The sequence below is a fragment of the Choloepus didactylus genome, chromosome 12 (genome assembly GCF_015220235.1).
Source record: "Choloepus didactylus isolate mChoDid1 chromosome 12, mChoDid1.pri, whole genome shotgun sequence".
Classification (NCBI taxonomy): Eukaryota; Metazoa; Chordata; class Mammalia; order Pilosa; family Megalonychidae; genus Choloepus; species Choloepus didactylus.
This window is the reverse complement of record NC_051318.1, coordinates 100,687,491-100,705,132: the sequence shown is the minus strand read 5'-3', so window position 1 is coordinate 100,705,132 and position 17,642 is coordinate 100,687,491. Positions and strand designations below refer to the sequence as shown.

At 45.2% G+C, this 17,642-nt stretch overlaps 1 protein-coding gene across 1 annotated transcript in view; it reads left to right on the top strand.

Annotated features, from left to right (window-relative positions):
* Window positions 1-497: 497 nt before the first annotated feature.
* Window positions 498-17,642, top strand: part of DLEU7 (deleted in lymphocytic leukemia 7) — a 28,767-nt gene continuing 11,622 nt past the window's right edge. Inside the window, exons 1-2 of the mRNA XM_037799938.1 lie at window positions 498-676; window positions 2,234-2,804. Coding sequence (XP_037655866.1) covers window positions 498-676; window positions 2,234-2,804 — 750 coding nt within the window. The remainder of the gene's footprint in view (window positions 677-2,233; window positions 2,805-17,642) is intronic.

Below are 17,642 nucleotides of genomic sequence, written 5' to 3'. Positions count from 1 at the left end.
ATGACATCGTCCCATTAGCTCTAGTTGGGTCACATCCCCATTCCTGATCATGCGCTGCAGGAATGTGATGTGTGATTGGCCTCAGGCTAGAGGGCCAGACCACCTCTGGATTGGGATGGGGTCATCCCACCTGATTACGTGAACTGAGCATGGAGGAGGAGAGACAGCCAGTGGACTAACCAGACCAGGCTACGGTTTCCAAAAAACTACAAAGAGATGCTGCGAAGCAAAAATATCAGTACATTGTCCTTTCAAACGTGCCTTTTATTACACAGTGGCCTTAAACTGTGGGCGTAATAGGCAAGGAGGATGGAATTTATTACCCAGTCTGGTAACCCAGCAGGAATAACTTTGCAGGTGTTTTAGACCAATGGTAAATCTTCTTTGCTGTTGACACATTTCAACAGCCTATGAATACCTTTCCTCAGTTAGGACCTCATCTTTCCAGCTTTGGGGCATAATCCATTTTGGAGTCATGGCAAAGGACAGTGTGAACCATGGCCAGGACAGACAAAACATTGCATTGTTGGACGATCGAGCGCTCCCTGAAGGATATTAGAAAAACCAGGCAGCTACACAGGCAGGCCCCATGGTTTTCTGCTTCCCCCCTTGTGTATCTCCCTAAGGCTCAGTTGTTCTCACAGCTCTCGGAGTTGGCTGGACTGCGGACCCTCAGGTCAGTTTGCATCTAGTGATTTCAGTTCTGCTGTTGGCTGGAATTCCATCTGTCAAGAAGGTTTGCAGTCAGCCATTTGATAGTGGAAAGTGTAGCCAATGAAACTGAATTTCCTGTGTATATGGAAAGAGGAGCGTCCCTGGAGATCCGACACACACTGTGAAAATTAGGGGTTAGCATTTGCTATTCCTCTTTAGTCTCTGCTGAACCTAATGGACTTCAACACTTGAGGATAAAAAAAAAAAAAAAGACATAAAAGAAGAATCCTCTTTCTATTTATTCTTACGAACTTAAGCAACTTTATGGCAAGAGAATCCAATCAACACTAAACCATTTGCTCCCCTCCAGGTGATGTCCTGTCGATACAGAGAAATGCATTTTTACTTAGTTATAATCAGTGTGAACAAGCTCATTTTTGCTTAAAAAAACTTTTCTTTGCCTTGGCATCCAGATTTGTTTTTATAGGCGAGGAAAACACCGAGAAGGAGAATGAACTCTAGCTGGAGATTTGGGAGTACTTATGGGGTCTTACTACCCCAGAGCTAAACAAACCTCTGCAGGACACCACATCTCTCTCCCATCCCATATGGCCACCTTCCCACGCTAACAGGCAGGCTGCAGCAGCTTTCCCACGCAGGCCCCTCTCCAGATCGCACTCCCGCAGCACTGAGGGTGGACTGTCACCTCTAAAGGGAAACTCAAATCCCATCCTCTGGCCCTCTTGGAGCCCACGTGTCTGTCACGGATGTGTACATTTTGTCCCTGATTTCCTGTACCTTGCCGTTATCTAAATTGTTTCCGTCACAGGAAGCCCTCTATACCACTGTCCCCAATGTCTTTTATTTATTTATTTTTTACCTGCAATCGCCTGCTAATAATTTCACATCTATCAAAGCATAAAACTGCCGGTCCTTTTTCCTAACTCGAACCAAGGAAAGAACAGCGTTAGGTTTAATTAAAAACAGCAAATATTTGTACAGCTGCCCTCTAGTTCATGGCTCATAAAAGGACTTAGCTCCAAACCTCGCGGCCTTTGGTGCTTTGGGAGTTTCACACACAGGCAGTCAGGCCCTCGGCTCAGCAGCGGGGCCGTCCCCTGCACCCTCAGCCTACTTTGGTGGCCAGGCTCTCCCTTGCAAAAGTGGCATGAAGCAAAGCAGGGAAAAGCAGAACTTCCAGGCACACAGGTCCATCTTCCTTTATTTTGGGGTACGTCGAGGGCTTAAGTTCCCACAAATTCCCCTCAGCTGGAGGAGGGGCTCAGGCACGGTCTTCGAGGTGGGCATTTTCCTGTGGCTCTTCATACTTTGGCTCGCGGGTGGGTCTGACACCCCCGCTCCCCACGGAGTTAGCGGTCTTTGGAAAGCATCCTTCAAAGGAGCTGGGGTGGGGGTCGGGGTATCCATGTTGATGGATGCGCCGGCACAAAGCGCCGCGCTTTCCCATCCGAGCCCAAGAGGGGAAGCACAGGCGCTGGGCAGCTGCCTCATTTTCAGGTGCACGCGGAGTAGCGCTTCAGGGAGTCTGGGGTCCCAGACAGCCGCTTGGGACCTGAAGCTCCTGCAGGGGTCAGCACGGGCCCCCGACTGCGGGCTGGGGCCGGGGCGGCCGCGGAGGGCGGGTTAGGAAGGGTGACCCTGGCGACCCCAAACGCCCGCGCCCGCCTCGCTCGCCGCCCCACTGCCCGCGGAGCGCGCCCAGCCCTGCGCCCTTAGTGGCCTCCATCGGCCACCAAATGGTGGCTCTGCAGACCCTGCAGCTGCTGCAGCAGGAGTGGGGTGCGGGGGACGGTCCGGGCGCCCCCGGGAGACCCCGCCACCCGGGCCACGTGGCCGTCGCCCCCGCGCATCGCGCAGGCCCGACGCGGGCCTGGCCGGAGCCCAGGCGCGAGCTGGGGGGCGTGGGGAGCAGGTCTGGGGGCGTCCCCAAGGGGGAGGTGGCGCGAGGCGCCGAGGGGGTCACGGGGCGGCTGCCTTTCCCCCGGGACCGCGGGCCCTGCACCCTGGCCGGGACGGCGGTGCGCAGCGCGCTGGCCCGCGTGGCGGACTCGACCTCCGAGCTGGTCAGCGTGGAGCAGACGCTGCTGGGCCCCCTCCAGCAGGAGCGCCCCTTCCCCATCCACCTGAAGGTGAATCCAGTCTCCGTCCGTCCCCCTCGGGCGCAGGGTCCCCCGCAGGGCGGAGCTGCGGGTCCAGGATGGGGCTGGGCGGGGGACCTCGGATCCCACACGGAGCTGCTCTCGGCGTTTCAGCCCCAGGGGAGAAGGGGGCGGTGACAATCTCGGGACTCGGCAGCTGGGGCAGGGTCCACCTAGGGGCCACTTAACTGCGGCACAGAGGGGCAGGGGAGGCCTTGCCAAAACCTTCCCCTGGCACGCCTTCCCGTCTGCACATAAATCATGCTCCCTGCTGCAGGTGCAGATTTAGGGATGGGGGACAGCTGCTTCCCCCACTCTCTTGACGACTGCCCTTCCAAATTAATAACTCTTTCTCCAGAGCCTTAAATGCCGTTATTAAGTCCCCTCTGCCTTTTGGCTGACGAAATCACCTATGTTTATTTAATGTTCCTTCATGCTCATGAATCACAGTGATTTCCCTGCGGAGCTCAGAGGCCTGGCAGAGTCACCCTAAATTCTCATTTAAGTGGAGTGTGAGCAGGGTGCCGTCCTGGGTCTTGAAGTGTGAATACTAATGCTAAACACCTGCTAAGTCCTGCAACTGATCTTTGTAGGACACGGTTTCCTCTTAAGGTACCAAAACGTTTTTAGCCAATTTACCCAGGGAACAGAGCAGGGTGTCTCCCAGGTGGGGTGGGATTGGGGAAATCTGGGGCTCTTGGTCCCAGTCCTGCCCTTGCCATTAACTAGCCTAATTGGTTTAAGGTCACAAATCTCTGAGACTTTTTGGCTTTCAGATTTTGATCTAGATTATTATCCCGTGGGTTCCCCTTGGGAGTCTAGCGCCTGAAGGGAGTGGAGGAGGGGAGTGTGGCAGGCTTAGGGCACTTTGTGCTTCTCAAGAGTTGCTGCTCTTGTTCTAGAAGCCAAGCATTGGAAAAAATTGCTATGTATTAGGTTGCATTACATCCTGTGAAAGATTTATTTAAAATCATACATAATAAAGCTTATTATTTACCTGAATAAGTATCATTATTCTATATCAGGCTTTCTCAACTCGGCTCGACTGACATTTTTGGCTGGATCATTCTTTGTTGAAGGGGCTGTCCTGTCCATTATAGGATGTTTAGCAACATCCCTGGCCTCTACCATCTAGGTGCTAGTATCAACCTTCCTTGCTGCCAGGATGAGAAAACCAAACACTGTCTCCAGACGTTGAAAAATAACTACGGGGTTGGGGGGGTTGGGCACTTCCAGGTGGGAACCACTTCTGCACTCACCTTGGGAAGTCAAATATTTAATACGGCTGCTTTTCACCAGTGCTCACGAGTGTAAGATGCACCTTTCTTTTTTGTACCACCAAGAAACAAAATATCCTGCTAATTAAGTTATTCTGCACATTGATTATAAGCTAAACCCTAAATTTGGAGATTTGAAAATGTGAAAAATAAATGTGAATCTTAGAATTGATGAAATATGAAGAGCGATGTGATGTTAGGAGTATATACAGGGTTATATAGGTTGGCAAAAAGGAGAGCACGAGTGATCCGTTTTACCTGAAGGGTGATCATGGAAGGCTTCTTGGAGGAGGCAACCTTTAAAAAATGAGTATTTTATATTATGTAACCATAATGAAGGTTCTCTGTGTGATTTCTCTATGGGATGATTCTAGAAATTAAAGAAACAAAACAAAACAAAAAAATGAGTTCTTGCTTTCTAGCCATTCAAAGGAAAAAGAAGTTTGGGGGAGCTGTGCAACCATGCAACCAGCTCTGAGCATGTTTATGGACTGAGAGGAACAGGCAGAGAGAAATCAGTAGAAAATATAAGGAGACAGGTGAGGATCGATACAAAAAGATCCAGGGACAGGTGAAAGAAGATTTGTTCCAGTGCATTGAAGGCTTTTGGAGGACTGCAATTAGCTCACTATGGCGAAAGGCAGAAAACGATGCTGGGGAGTTATTGAGGTTCCCATTTGAAAGGCCTGTGTATTGTGCTGAGGACCTCGGCTTGTCTTGCAGGCAGAGGTAGGTGTTGAAGGGATGGAGGCAGCAGCTGGAGCCCAGATAAGTCATGGGAGGCCAGGTAGCATTTTGGGAGTCAGTCAGAAGACGATTGTCTGCAGGCCAGCCTCCAGTCCCAAACAACAGCATAATCCCCTCTCCTCTGCTCAGGAGGCAGTTTCCCACAGACGATGCCATTTAGTTTATACAGCCCTCACTTCTCCTTGGTAATCCTAAAAAGGCCTTTCTGATAGACTTTCCCCCATGTCACCTTCGGCATCTATCTAAGCATTTTCCACACTCCTCAAGTCTTCATCCAAATCCCAACCCTCTTCGCTCCTTCTCTGAAAAAACTGAGACCAGCTGACACAAATATCTTCATCGCTACCTAAAACATCTCGTCTCTGCTCATCATCTTCTTTCTTGCCTCTGATAAAGAAATGTTGTAGTTTGTTTTTAATGAAAACATTTTTTTCTCTAATGTAAATTCTTTTTCTTGGGCACTGGAACAAATCTTCTTTCACCTGCCCCTGGATCGTTTTGTATCGCTCCTCACCTGTCTCCTTATATTTTCTACTGATTTCTCTCTGCCTATTCCTGTCAGTCCATAAACATGCTCAGAGCTTCCTTACTTACCCATCCCCTTGGGTCACACACAGTCCTTTCCTTCTGTGTCACGGGCAAATTTTGCAGTCACCTGGATGTGTTGCTGCTGCTTTCTGGAAGCTTCCGGAATGCTTTTTAGCAATAAGATCTTGAACTGTCTCACTGCTGGAGTCTGCTGTTCCCCTGCAGGAGTATAATGACTTTTAGGGCCCCTGAGGGACAGCAGGTGCTTTCAGAAGGGAAAGAGGCAGGGAGCGGTTTCCCCGGAAGCTTTGCCCCCTGGCTGGTACCCTGGAATGTTGCTTGGTTGGCTGGTGGGAGAAGAGGTAATATCTTCTTTTGATTTGTCGAGTCACCATTACAAAGCATGCAGACTTGAGGACATGGCATTCTGTCTTTCCAGGTGGCTGGTTATGCAGATGTGACTTTGTTAATACTAGTGTTAGTTCAAATGACTTGGAAGGGGGTGTTCTATATTTTTTCATTCAAGACCTGCAGATTGGTTTTATACACCAGAATGGCTCCAGGAGGATTTCTGCAAATGGAAATAAGATGTGTTGCCACTGGGAAACCTCTCTGACATCAAGTCTCTTTAGTGCCGTGACTTGCACAGGAACAGGAGGGGGGCTTTACTAGACCTAACCCCGTGGCCGGAGTGACAGGCATTAGAGACCCTGGGCAGGTTCTTTAGCCTTCCCGAGCCTCAGTTTCCTCACCTGTAAAGTGGGCACAGTAGCCCCTAACTTCTATGCGAGGATTGAGATAATGCGTGTCAGGTCTCAGCCAGCGGCTGGCCAAAGGAATACATTTCCCCGATTATCACCATCATCATCAGCCTCATCATCTTCTTCATCACCATTATTACTATGAACAGGTGATGCCTCTGGCATTCTTACTGACTGCCACCTGTTATTGTGAATTCTGTTCTTGGTATTTATTGATGGATCACCATGAACTCTGCTTTCAATTTTCTGGAACTGTTAATAAAAGCAGAGTTAGGATGTTCCAAAGAGGCTTCTAGGAATACCTCTGCTCTCTGGGGCTGAGCTTGAGCACTGGCTGAACGATGGACTTAGAGGTATTGCCAATGAGGGGACTCATTGACCAAAAGCCTGAGGGTTAAGGAAGTGACATTTCATGCCTGAAGAAAGAGGGAACCTCACCATGACAAAAGCCAACTTTTTATAGTGTTTACTCTTTTCTTAAAGAAACCAACACGTGATATTCCTTTTGAACATTTAGAGATTATCAAACAAAACAGAATACATGCCAAATAAAAAGAACCACAAACCCAAACCAACCACGAAATGAATTTCTTCATGGTGGATGAAAAATGCTTAACAGTCCTGGTTTTTTTAAATTAGGTGGGTGAAGAGAAGGGAGTTAACTGGCTTGGCAGGTGTTTATTCTAGGAGGGAAATGAGGCTCTGCGGAGTTGAGGGCTTTGCTGATAAGCGATGGGCCCATGACTCAAACGTGGTTTTATCTGACTTTTTCTGCTGCTCCATCACAGTGGGGGGCTCCCAGGGAGGCTGTGAGCATCAGACTGGGATGATGAGTGTGAGATGCCTGCCCGAGATGATGCCCCCAAAGAGCTGTACCGTACTTACAGATGGTGTGGCTCCTACACCTGCTTACCTGATGGCCACCTTATCATCATCATCTTCTTCTTCACCATTATAATTACCATGATCAGATGATGACCAACTGCCACCTGTAACTGTGAATTCCATTCTTGGTATTGATGGGAAAATCTAACAAATCACTCTCAAACCAGGAGTACTAACAAGAATCCATGAGGCCCTTTCTACCCAAAGGGAACAAAGAAGCATGTAGGACCCCACAAGGAAGCCAGTCTGGTATTTTAAAAACTGCCCCAATTGACCAATTCCCTTAGGGACCATTAGCAAAGCCAATTACGAAGCCACTCTGATTGAGTTGTGTCTGGCTCCCTTTGAGGGTTTAAAAAAATAAACATGGTTCCCAGGAGTTCTGTTCTGAAGCAAGTGTCATGGAAGCTATGGCCAACCTTAGGAGGCAGAAGTGCTCTCCTGTCACTGCAATCATTCTGTCACATTTGGTAGGCCCTGCTGCTGGTCTCATTCCGCTCAGTGAGAGCGGCGGTCGCGAACTGTTGGCTTTGGCTCCTTGGGCATTGCTGATGTTCTCTGCAGGTGGCGCTGATGACGAGGGCTTTGTTCCCTACTAATGTGGGTGAGTAAGGCCAGTTTCTGCAAACTTGGGATCAAGAACGATCAACCCACTACTGAAGAAATAAATGCTCATGGTTATAGTATTGTGCTGGTTTGAATCTGTTATGTATCTCAGAAAAGCCTGTTCTTCTAATGCATCCCTGTGGGTGCAGATCTGTTGTGGGTGGGATCTTTTGATTAGGTTGTTTCCATGGAGATGTAACCTACCCAATTCAAGGTGGGTCTTAATCCTTTACTGGAGTCCTTTGTGAGAGGATAAAAGATGGTCAAAACCCAGAGGTTAAAAAGAGAAGCCCGGAAAATGGCCAAGAAACACATGAAAAAATGTTCAGCTTCACTAGCTATTAGAGAGATGCAAATTAAGACCACAATGAGATACCATCTAACACCGATTAGAATGGCTGCCATTAAACAAACAGGAAACTACAAATGCTGGAGGGGATGTGGAGAAATTGGGACTCTTATTCATTGTTGGTGTGACTGTATAATGGTTCAGCCACTCTGGAAGTCAGTCTGGCAGTTCCTTAGAAAACTAGATATAGAGTTACCATTCGATCCAGCAATTGCACTTCTCGGTATACACCCGGAAGATCTGAAAGCAGTGACACGAACAGATATCTGCACGCCAATGTTCGTAGCAGCATTATTCACAATTGCCAAGAGATGGAAACAACCCAAATGTCCTTCAACAGATGAGTGGATAAATAAAATGTGGTATATACACACGATGGAATACTACGCGGCAGTAAGAAGGAACGATCTCGTGAAACATATGACAACATGGATGAACCTTGAAGACATAATGCTGAGCGAAATAACCAGGCACAAAAAGAGAAATGTTATATGCTACCACTAATGTGGACATTGAAAAATGTAAAACAAATGGTTTACAATGTAGAATGTAGGGGAGCTAGTGATAGAGAGCCTATCTGGGTAAATTTAACGTTCTGGGAATGCCCAGGAATGACGATGGTCTGTTAATTTCTGATGGGTATAGTAGGAACAAGTTCACAGAAATGTTGCTATATTAGGCTACTTTCTTGGGGTAGAGTAGGAACATGTTGGAATAAAGTAGTTATCTTAGGTTAGTTGTCTTTTTCTTACTCCCTTGTTATGGTCTGTTTGAAATGTTTTTTTTATTGTATGTTTTTAAAATTTTTTTTTGATTTTTTATATAGTTGATTTTAAAAAAAGAATTAAAAAAAAAAAGAATAAAAAAATATGCAGAGCCCCCTTGAGTAGCTGGTGGAGAATGCAGGGGTATTGGCCTGCCCCACCTCGATGGTTGCTGACGTGCTCACAAACATAGGGGACTGGTGGTTTGATGGGCTGAGCCCTCTACCACAGGACTTGCCCTTGGGAAGACGGTTGCTGCAAAGGAGAGGCTAGGCCTGCCTATAACTGTGCCTAAGAGCCTCCTCCCGAATGCCTCTTTGTTGCTCAGATGTGGCCCTCTCTCTCTAGCTAAGCCAACTTGGCAGGTGAAATCACTGCCCTCCCCCCTACGTGGGATCTGTCACCCAGGGGTGTATACATCCCTGGCAATGTGGATTATGACTCCCAGGGAGGAATCCAGGCCCAGCATTGTGGGATGGAGAACATCTTCTTGACCAAAAGGGGGATGTGAAAGGAAATGAAATAAGCTTCAGTGGCAGAGAGATCCCAAAAGGAGCTGAGAGGTCACTCTGGTGGGCACTCTTACGCACAATATAGACAACCCTTTTTAGCTTCTAATGAATTGGAATAGCTAGCAGTAAATACCAGAAACTATCAAACTACAACCCAGAACCCATGAATCTTGAAGACGATTGTATAAAGATGTAGCTCATGAGGGGTGACAGTGTGATTGGGAAAGCCATATGGACCATGCTCCCCTTTGTCTACTTTATGAATGAATGAGTAGAAAAATGGGGGAAGGAAACAAACAAACAAACAAACAAAGGCACCCAGTGTTCTTTTTTACTTTAATTGCTCTTTTTCACTTTATTATTCTTGTTATTTTTGTATGTGTGGTAATGAAGGTGTCAGGGATTGATTTGGGTGATGAATGCACAATTATGTAATGGTACTGTGAAAATCGAATGTACGCTTTGTTTTGAATGACTGCATGGTATGTTACTATATCGCAATAAAATGAATTAAAAAAAAAAGTCAAAGGTCAGACAAAATAAAAAAAACAAAAAAAAGAAAAGCCCAGAGACATTTGGAGACAGCCGTTGGAACCAGAACCAGGAGAGAAGGATCAGCAGATGTTGCCATGTGCCTTCCCATGGGACAGAGGAAACCCAGATACTATTGGCTTTTCCTCAGAGAAGGTATCTTCCTCTTGGTGCCTTAATTTGGACATTTTCTTGGTCTTAGAATGGTAAACTTGTAACCTAATAAAACCCCATTGAAAAAGCCAACCCATTTCTGATATATTGCATTCTGGCAGCTTTAGCAAACTGAAACAAGTATCAATTGTCATAGTCCGGGGATTGCTCTGTATTGGGGACAAAATTCTGGTTTTATGGTAGGAACAGTTTCAGTGACTAGTCATGGGGTTTCTGTCGTTCTCCTCTCCCCCAAGGATATGGTGATGCCTCTAGAAGTAGCTCATTTATAGCTTTGTCATTCCTTTTAATGTGAATGTCTGAGAAGAATGACATATAAGTTTTCTGAAATGAAAATTTAGGGAAAGATATTGCAGGAAGCTCTGAAAATATCCAGTTGTTTGTGTTTGGCATCTAAGTGGATATGCTGTAGTGTTTTAGTTTCCAGGTTTTTGGTTTGCCTCAGGAGCCTCCCTGAATCAAGCACTTGTCCCCATCACAAAGTGCTGGGCTCTTCAAACGAAAGTGGTCGTGTACCCAAAGCAAATGCATAAGGATCCTCAGCTACTTGTGAGTGTCTACACTGGGTACACCACACGTGAAAAGGTTGAATTTCCTAAGGGCAACAGACATTTCATGGTGACTGGCAGATATTTTGGTTCTTCATTGGGTGTTTTATTAATATACACTTACATATCTATTTGGGACTGATCTTGGGTTCAGGCAATAGGAACTGCTCGATGTAGATCAAAGCCAGATTTTAATGAACAAGATAAAGTTGGGGCAACTCATGGTATACTATGCATGATAGCATCTTCTCAAACGGAGAAGTATCCTTACCATTTTACATACATCTCCAGCCTGGAGGATCCCACTGGGCCCCTGGAAGGATGTTGGGTCTCTTCGGTGGAGACAAGTCTGCTGGGCAAGTTGGAGTTTAAGGTCATGCCCCATTGCAGAAAGCTGTGGAACAGTTCTTTCTTTTTTTAGTGCTCTCTGTAGAGGATGTTCAGCCTTCAGGGAGAGCGAGAGGGGAAAACACGAGAAGAAACCATTGTATGAACATAACTCAGGACATGACTGCTTTGAAAAGAGCCAGCTTCTTTGCAAGGAAGTGGCTAAGAGACCATGAACTGACTTATAGTTTGTGTAGACCCAGGCATGGTTCTGAAGGTGGCATGGTAGGAAGACAAAAACAACCTGTGGATTGTTTCAAAGTTATCTGCATTTGCACAGTCGATAAAGCCATATGGTATTTTTGACTTGATCATCTGTTGGTGTCGGTTTCAGAAAACAAGCTTTGAAATGGATTCCTGCTGCCTTCAAGCCTTCAGTTTTGATGGGAGTGTTTACTGCTAGTAAGAAGCTAAAAAAAGGGCTTAACCCTTCTTCCTTTGGTGGACTTTCACAGGTGCATTTTCAATTGTTCAAGATTCCAGACATGCAATTTCCTAATAAACACAGGGCTTCATGCAGAAAAGTTCAAGCGTGGCAGTATTTCTAAGACACCTCCCTTACACCGAGTTGAGGAGGACAGAGCTGAGGAAGGGATAACCGAAAGTGGGAGGTCTCTGATTAGCTAAGGGTTGGTTTCACATGGGGGCAGAGAAGATTCCCTGCTTTGACTGTCTTCCAAATAGCCAAGCCCTTTCAATTAGGCTGCAGGGAAAGGGGTTGGGCAAGTAGGCAGGTCTTCAGTTTGAATGTGGTCATGGCCAATTTGAGCATTGTAGCTCTCCCAACAGTTCGTTAAGCACAATAAAAAAGAATTTGATTATGGCCAAGGAAGCAACATGAAACAATTCCCTTGTAGACATTTTTGTTCTGTCCCCAAAGCTAGTTTAGTGCCTCTCCCCTGCACCTGTTCACCCCACTGTGGCTTCTACAGCTCCATAATTCCTGTCCACCTGTCTGTCTTCCACCCCAGATGGCAAGCTGTCTGAGTGATACCCTGACTTGCAGCCCAGGTTCCGATTTGGGGCAGGTCTTTGGTGAACAGTCGAGTTCTGACAGAGAGGTTAAATAACTCACTTGCTGAAGGACTTTGGTCAACTGCTCCATCTTTCCAAGCCTCATTTCTTTGCACCCATCATGGATTGCCATGAGCGTTGAGTGAGGCAGGTATACAGGAGCCTAGCTTGGAGACTGACACCCAGTGGGAGCTCAGGGTCCTAGGCCACACCAGTGATCCCATAACACGGGTCGCCTGTGTTATTCCCATGCTCAGAAGTCTCCAGTGAGTTTATGTGACACCCAGGGCTTTCCACACGAGCTTCTGTCCTGGTAGAAACACAACACTCTGGTCTTTTTGGAACTGGCCCCTCACAGACCCAGCCCCTCCTTGATTGTGCTGTTCATTCAGAACTGTAGGAACCAACTCCTTTCCGGATGACCTGCCAAATCTTGCCTTTCCAAATGCCACCTATCTTACAGCATCAAGCGTCAAATGCAGTCCTCCTGCTGACCACTACTCTGATGCTTTTCCCACATTTCTGATCCCTTCTGCAAAGGCGAGTAGCTCTCTGGTGGCCTCAACCCCTCTTTTTGAGCCTTAGTCTCATTCTGTGATATCGCAGCCAAATGGGGTCAAAGAGAAAGGCGAGTAGCTCTCTGGTGGCCTCAACCCCTCTTTTTGAGACTTAGTCTCATTCTGTGATATCGCAGCCAAATGGGGTCAAAGAGGACTCATCTCACCAATTAGATTCTAAGCTCCTACAGAGCTTGGTTTCCTTTTTTCATCTTTTTTTTTTTCTTTTCCCTTCCATCTTCTCTCTCCATCTCTCTTGCCCCATTCTTTGTTTCCTACCCTCTCCTCCCACCCCTCTCTTTCCCATTCCTTCTCTCTCTCCTTCCTCTCCCTCTCTTAATTCTTACTGACTTCTCAGCAGCCAGCTGAGAACCTTTTTCATAACTTTGGGTGTTGGAGTGCTTCACAAATACAAAGAACTTTCATATCCAGGTGCACATTTGACCTTTACAACCTCTCCATGTGGTAGCTGTTGTTATTTCTGGATTACAGATGAGACAACTGAGTAATCCATACATAAAATGGAAGATTTATCAAAGGGGCACAGCCAAGGCTCTGTTGGTGGGACCAGTGCTCGTGAAAGAATGATCTCTGCCTCTCTGGGGTCTTTTTAACTGCCTGGAGGGTTGTCTGTCCCTAGAGAGGGCTGTCTGTCCCTAAAGAGGGCTGATTAGCAACTCAGGTCTCCAGGTATGGCGTGCTGCTGTAACACTTGCCCTTGTCAACATTTTATCCTTTTAGTGTTTGGCTTGGCTGAGCATGCACTGTAGACATTCCATCTTATGAGATTATTAAATAACAGAAAGGGGAAGAGAATATTTATTAGTTACCTATTCCATGCCAGGGACTGTCATACTCTATATACCACTTCTCATTTAATTCTTTCCGTAGTGCTATAAAATAAAAAATGCTATCTCCCAATTTTTTTTTACATCTGGAAACTAGGTGCAAGTAAGCAATTTTTCCAAGATCATGCATAATGAGATTCAAACTCAGGAGTTCTGCACCACCCCTTCCCCATACTAATATATCAAATAATAGCATCAAGATCCCTAAAAACCATGATATTTTGCAATATGCTTAATTAAATAAAATGCAATTTATTAGAAATGAGCTTACACAGAGGTCCTGGAGGATGTCATGTAATAATGCATAAGGAAAAGAGTTAGGGGTTTTAGATGACCACAAACCCAATGGGAGCTGACATAACTCAAAGTTATAGGGTTGCTGAAAATCCCATGGGTCTGGCACCATTTTGTTTTTATTCACAGACATATTTGTGGAATGTTGAAAAAGGTAATATAATCTCAGGATGTATCTCTAGGAATTCAATTTTCAGATCAAAGTCAGGTCAGAATCTCACCCTTTTTTATGATGTTCAGAAATGCCCTGAAATCTTGAGTTTACTTCTTAACCCATGAAATATTTGGTCATGGGTTTGTCCACCCAGTCACAACTGCAGTGGATGTTTCCAGATCAGACACTGATGTAACTGATGATCCTTGGTCTGGGGAAGAGAAGTATGAAGGCATGTGTGGTTTGAGATTGGAGTTATGGTTCTGAAGCAGTGCTTCTCAAACAGTATGCCTGGACACCCTGGGGTGCCTCAAATGGTTAGAGGAGAGGCAAGAGGTGATTCTTTAGCTCCCTGGTGTGTGGGTGCTGGGGCAGCTGGAATCCTTAGCCGTTCTTTTTACTTCAGCATGTCAAAGAAATATAAGCATTTTCTGTGTGTGCCTTGTCATGGAAGAGATTGAAAAGGAATGTTCTATAGGGTAGAACCAGGAGTAATAGAGACTGTTAGTTTTCCATTGCTACTGTAACAAATTACCACAAATTTAGTGAATTAAAAGTTGCAAATTTATTGCCATGCAGTTCTGGATGTCAGGTGTCTGGAATGGGTCCCACTGGACTAAAATCGAGTTCCTTCTGGAGACTCTAGAGGAGAAACCATTTCCTTGCCTTTTCCAGCTTCTAGAGGCCACCCACTTTCCTTGACTTATGACCTCTTTCCAACTTGCATCGCTCTGACCATTCTTCCAAAGTCACATCTGCCTCTGACTACAGCCAGGAAAGTTCTCTGGGTTTTGAGGATCCTTGTCCCACCCCAATAATCTTGGGCCTTCTTCCATCTCAGAATCCTTCATTTAATCACATTTACAAAGCCCCACTTGCCACGTAAGGTCATGAGGATTAGGACATGGACATCTTTGGAACACCATTATTCTGCCCAACCACAGAGAAGATTTCAGCCAAAATTTAGGAAGAATGTTTGTAACAGATTAGCTCCTAAGCACAAGAGTTTCTTGGGGGTATCTGACTGAGTTTTAGACAGTTGCACATCAGATGTGTGGTAAGGAGACTTCACACATCAGAAAGTGTTTTCTGTGACCTCCAGGCTGTGCTTAGTTTTGAGCCTATAAATGGTGCTCGTCCATGGGGTTGGGTTTTTGTGTTTTTACCACAGCCCTCATCGCATTTCCCTGGACATTTGGATACATGCTTTGTGTGTCTCTTTCCCCCTACTTGGTTGTAAGCTCTTGAGAGATCAGGTACCAGGTCTTATGGCCTTTTTTCCCAGTGCACTCATGTGGTGGAAAATTGATACACATTTGAACTGAGTCAAACAGGCTGAGACCCTTCTCCAGTAGGTTAGTTGAATCCCAGGAGAGAACCTCAATGCATTTTAAAGAGGTGAATGTTGGCCATCAGTTTGGACCATTGTAGCAATACGTTTCATATCCAGTGTCTAAAATTACACAAGGCTTTAGAAATTCCCAAACCTCCTTTTAGGTTGCTCAACCGTAGAGTTCTGTTCTGGCAAAGTGCTCCAGGCACTGTGTAGGATATTACATCATTCCTGGGAGTGTGGTTCATGCTAAATAAAATCTGCTAGGAGGATGTACTCTGTCATTCAATGGAAAGCACTGTAAGTGAAATCTTTGCCCGTACTGATCATATGAATTTCTACCCAAAGTCCATGAACCATTTAATGTACTGTTGTCTTAACACTGCAATTTGTGCACTCTGCTTTCTGCCACAGTGGAGATTTGGTTGGAGGCCATGACTCAATTGAGGTCAGTTAATTGGCCTTCAAACCTACCAGTAAAGAAGAGAAGCAATCACTTGTTTTATTTTTCTCTTCCCTGGCTTAAGAGTCCCATGGAAAGCTTATTCCTATTAATTTGTTTTCTTTGACTGTTAATATGTTTGAGAAAGGATTAAAATGCAGTGCAGAGGAGTAAAATAAAGAGACTTTGCAAAGTCTGCCAGAGATCTGAAGTTTACGCAGGGCCTCAGGGACCTGTGCAGCCCAGCAGTTGAATTTTATTGTGCGTATAATTTCCCGAAATGATATCTTCTTTGATTTTTTATAGAACACTTGGAATTGACTTCAGATTTTAGGCCCACAAATATATTTTTAAAGGCATTTTAATTTTCTTTGGGTGGTGGATGCTTTCTCAGACTGGCCAGTGAGCACATGTCCACACATAGTGGTTCTTTCTATTTTGAATCTCCTTTTGCATGCTGTCTTTGATCCTTCTGCTTTGTACTTAGAGTTGGATAACTTCTATAAAGCAAGCAGACAAGTTCCCTTTGATGTGGATCTTGGGGAAGTAGTCCAGAGTGAATTCCCCCCTACTTTCTCATTTCCAAGCAAGATGCTTCAGTAATACCAGGTTACCTTATAAACTATGGAACAGATTATCTGAATAGCTGCTTGATACCACCGAGCAGAAATGAGTCTCAAAGGTTTTAAAGCATTGAGAATGCTTTAAAGAACAAAACAGAGTAATATATATATCAAAAGACATGGAATTATGGTGTTCAAATAAACTGACCATACATGTTAAATTAGGTAGTGTGTTACAGGAAATATAAAATTTGCAGCAAATAAACATCACTTCCTTTGGACTCATGCAGAAGTTGAAATTTTCATACACTGTTGATACTGTCCTTTACCCTTTAGTCTGATTTGCCTTAGTCCTAGTTAGATCAGCTTCATTGCTATTTCTAATTGAAGTCTGATCTCTTTATCAGCTTTTTAAACAGTTGCTGTATGAGGTAATACTGACTTTCTTGGTTGCAGAACTCTAGCTCTGAGTTTCAGGTGTCACACAGATACCCAAAGTTCCAGGGACCGACCAGGTTATACACAGAGTCCAGAATCTCATAATTTAGAAATAACTGTAACAGCTCAGGAATAGAGGTAACTGCTGTAAGAATTTACAATCTAGGAACCTTTACAATAAGCCTTCCCCCAATAACCTATGTTTCTGAATTAAATTCTCAGAGTTTGCACATTATATTTAGTTCATATTAGTGTTTCATATATAAACATTTTTTAAATTATTTTTTTAGTTGCTAGTGTATTAGAACAGCCAGAAGAAAACAACTGGAATGGAGGAACTGTAACCCACCACATTCTTTGAAATTTGCTCTCCAACTACTTGTCAAATAATACTCTGAAAGTCATCACCTTTCTGTATATATGGTATATTTCACAATAAAAAATGTGAGAAGAATAGCATGTAGCTCAGCAACTAACTTATGACTGAGGGGACTCATGAAATTTGCCATCACCTTGAAGACCCATAACTGTAGGAGAATGACTCTGGGAGATCCAGAAAAGGAAGTCCCAAGAGGAAGGTCTCTGTTTCCTGGGATCTGGGTTTCCACTTTCAATGCTCAAAGATTGCTTTCTCTCATCTCTTTTAGCGGCTTCTGAGTTTCAGTGTCAGATTCATCTATCTTCCACCTGAGGGTCCAGAGGGGGCAAGTTTAAGGTCTCAAGGCCTTGCACAGCATCTTTATTCCACTATGCCCCAAGGTGTTGTGGCCCAGATTCAGACTGATCAGGCTCTTGGTGCTGAGAGCAGAGAATTCCATGCAACTGAAAGGAGTGAGGGTGCATCTCCACAGCCATAGACATTTCAGGTTACACAGTGGCTCCTTCAAAGCCTTACACAGAGACTTTAGCCAGTGATTCCTATGGGATTCAACCCTACATTGAAGTCAGTTAGACTTGACTTTTGTTGGAGAAGCTTTGAGAGATGATTGCATCCAACTTCCATTATGCTGCAGCACCGCAGCACCAGGGTCGCTAGCTTGCAATTGGGGTAACTCAAACCCTCTGTGTTAGTTAGGGTCCTCTAGGGAAACAGAATCAATGAGAGGTATCTATGAAT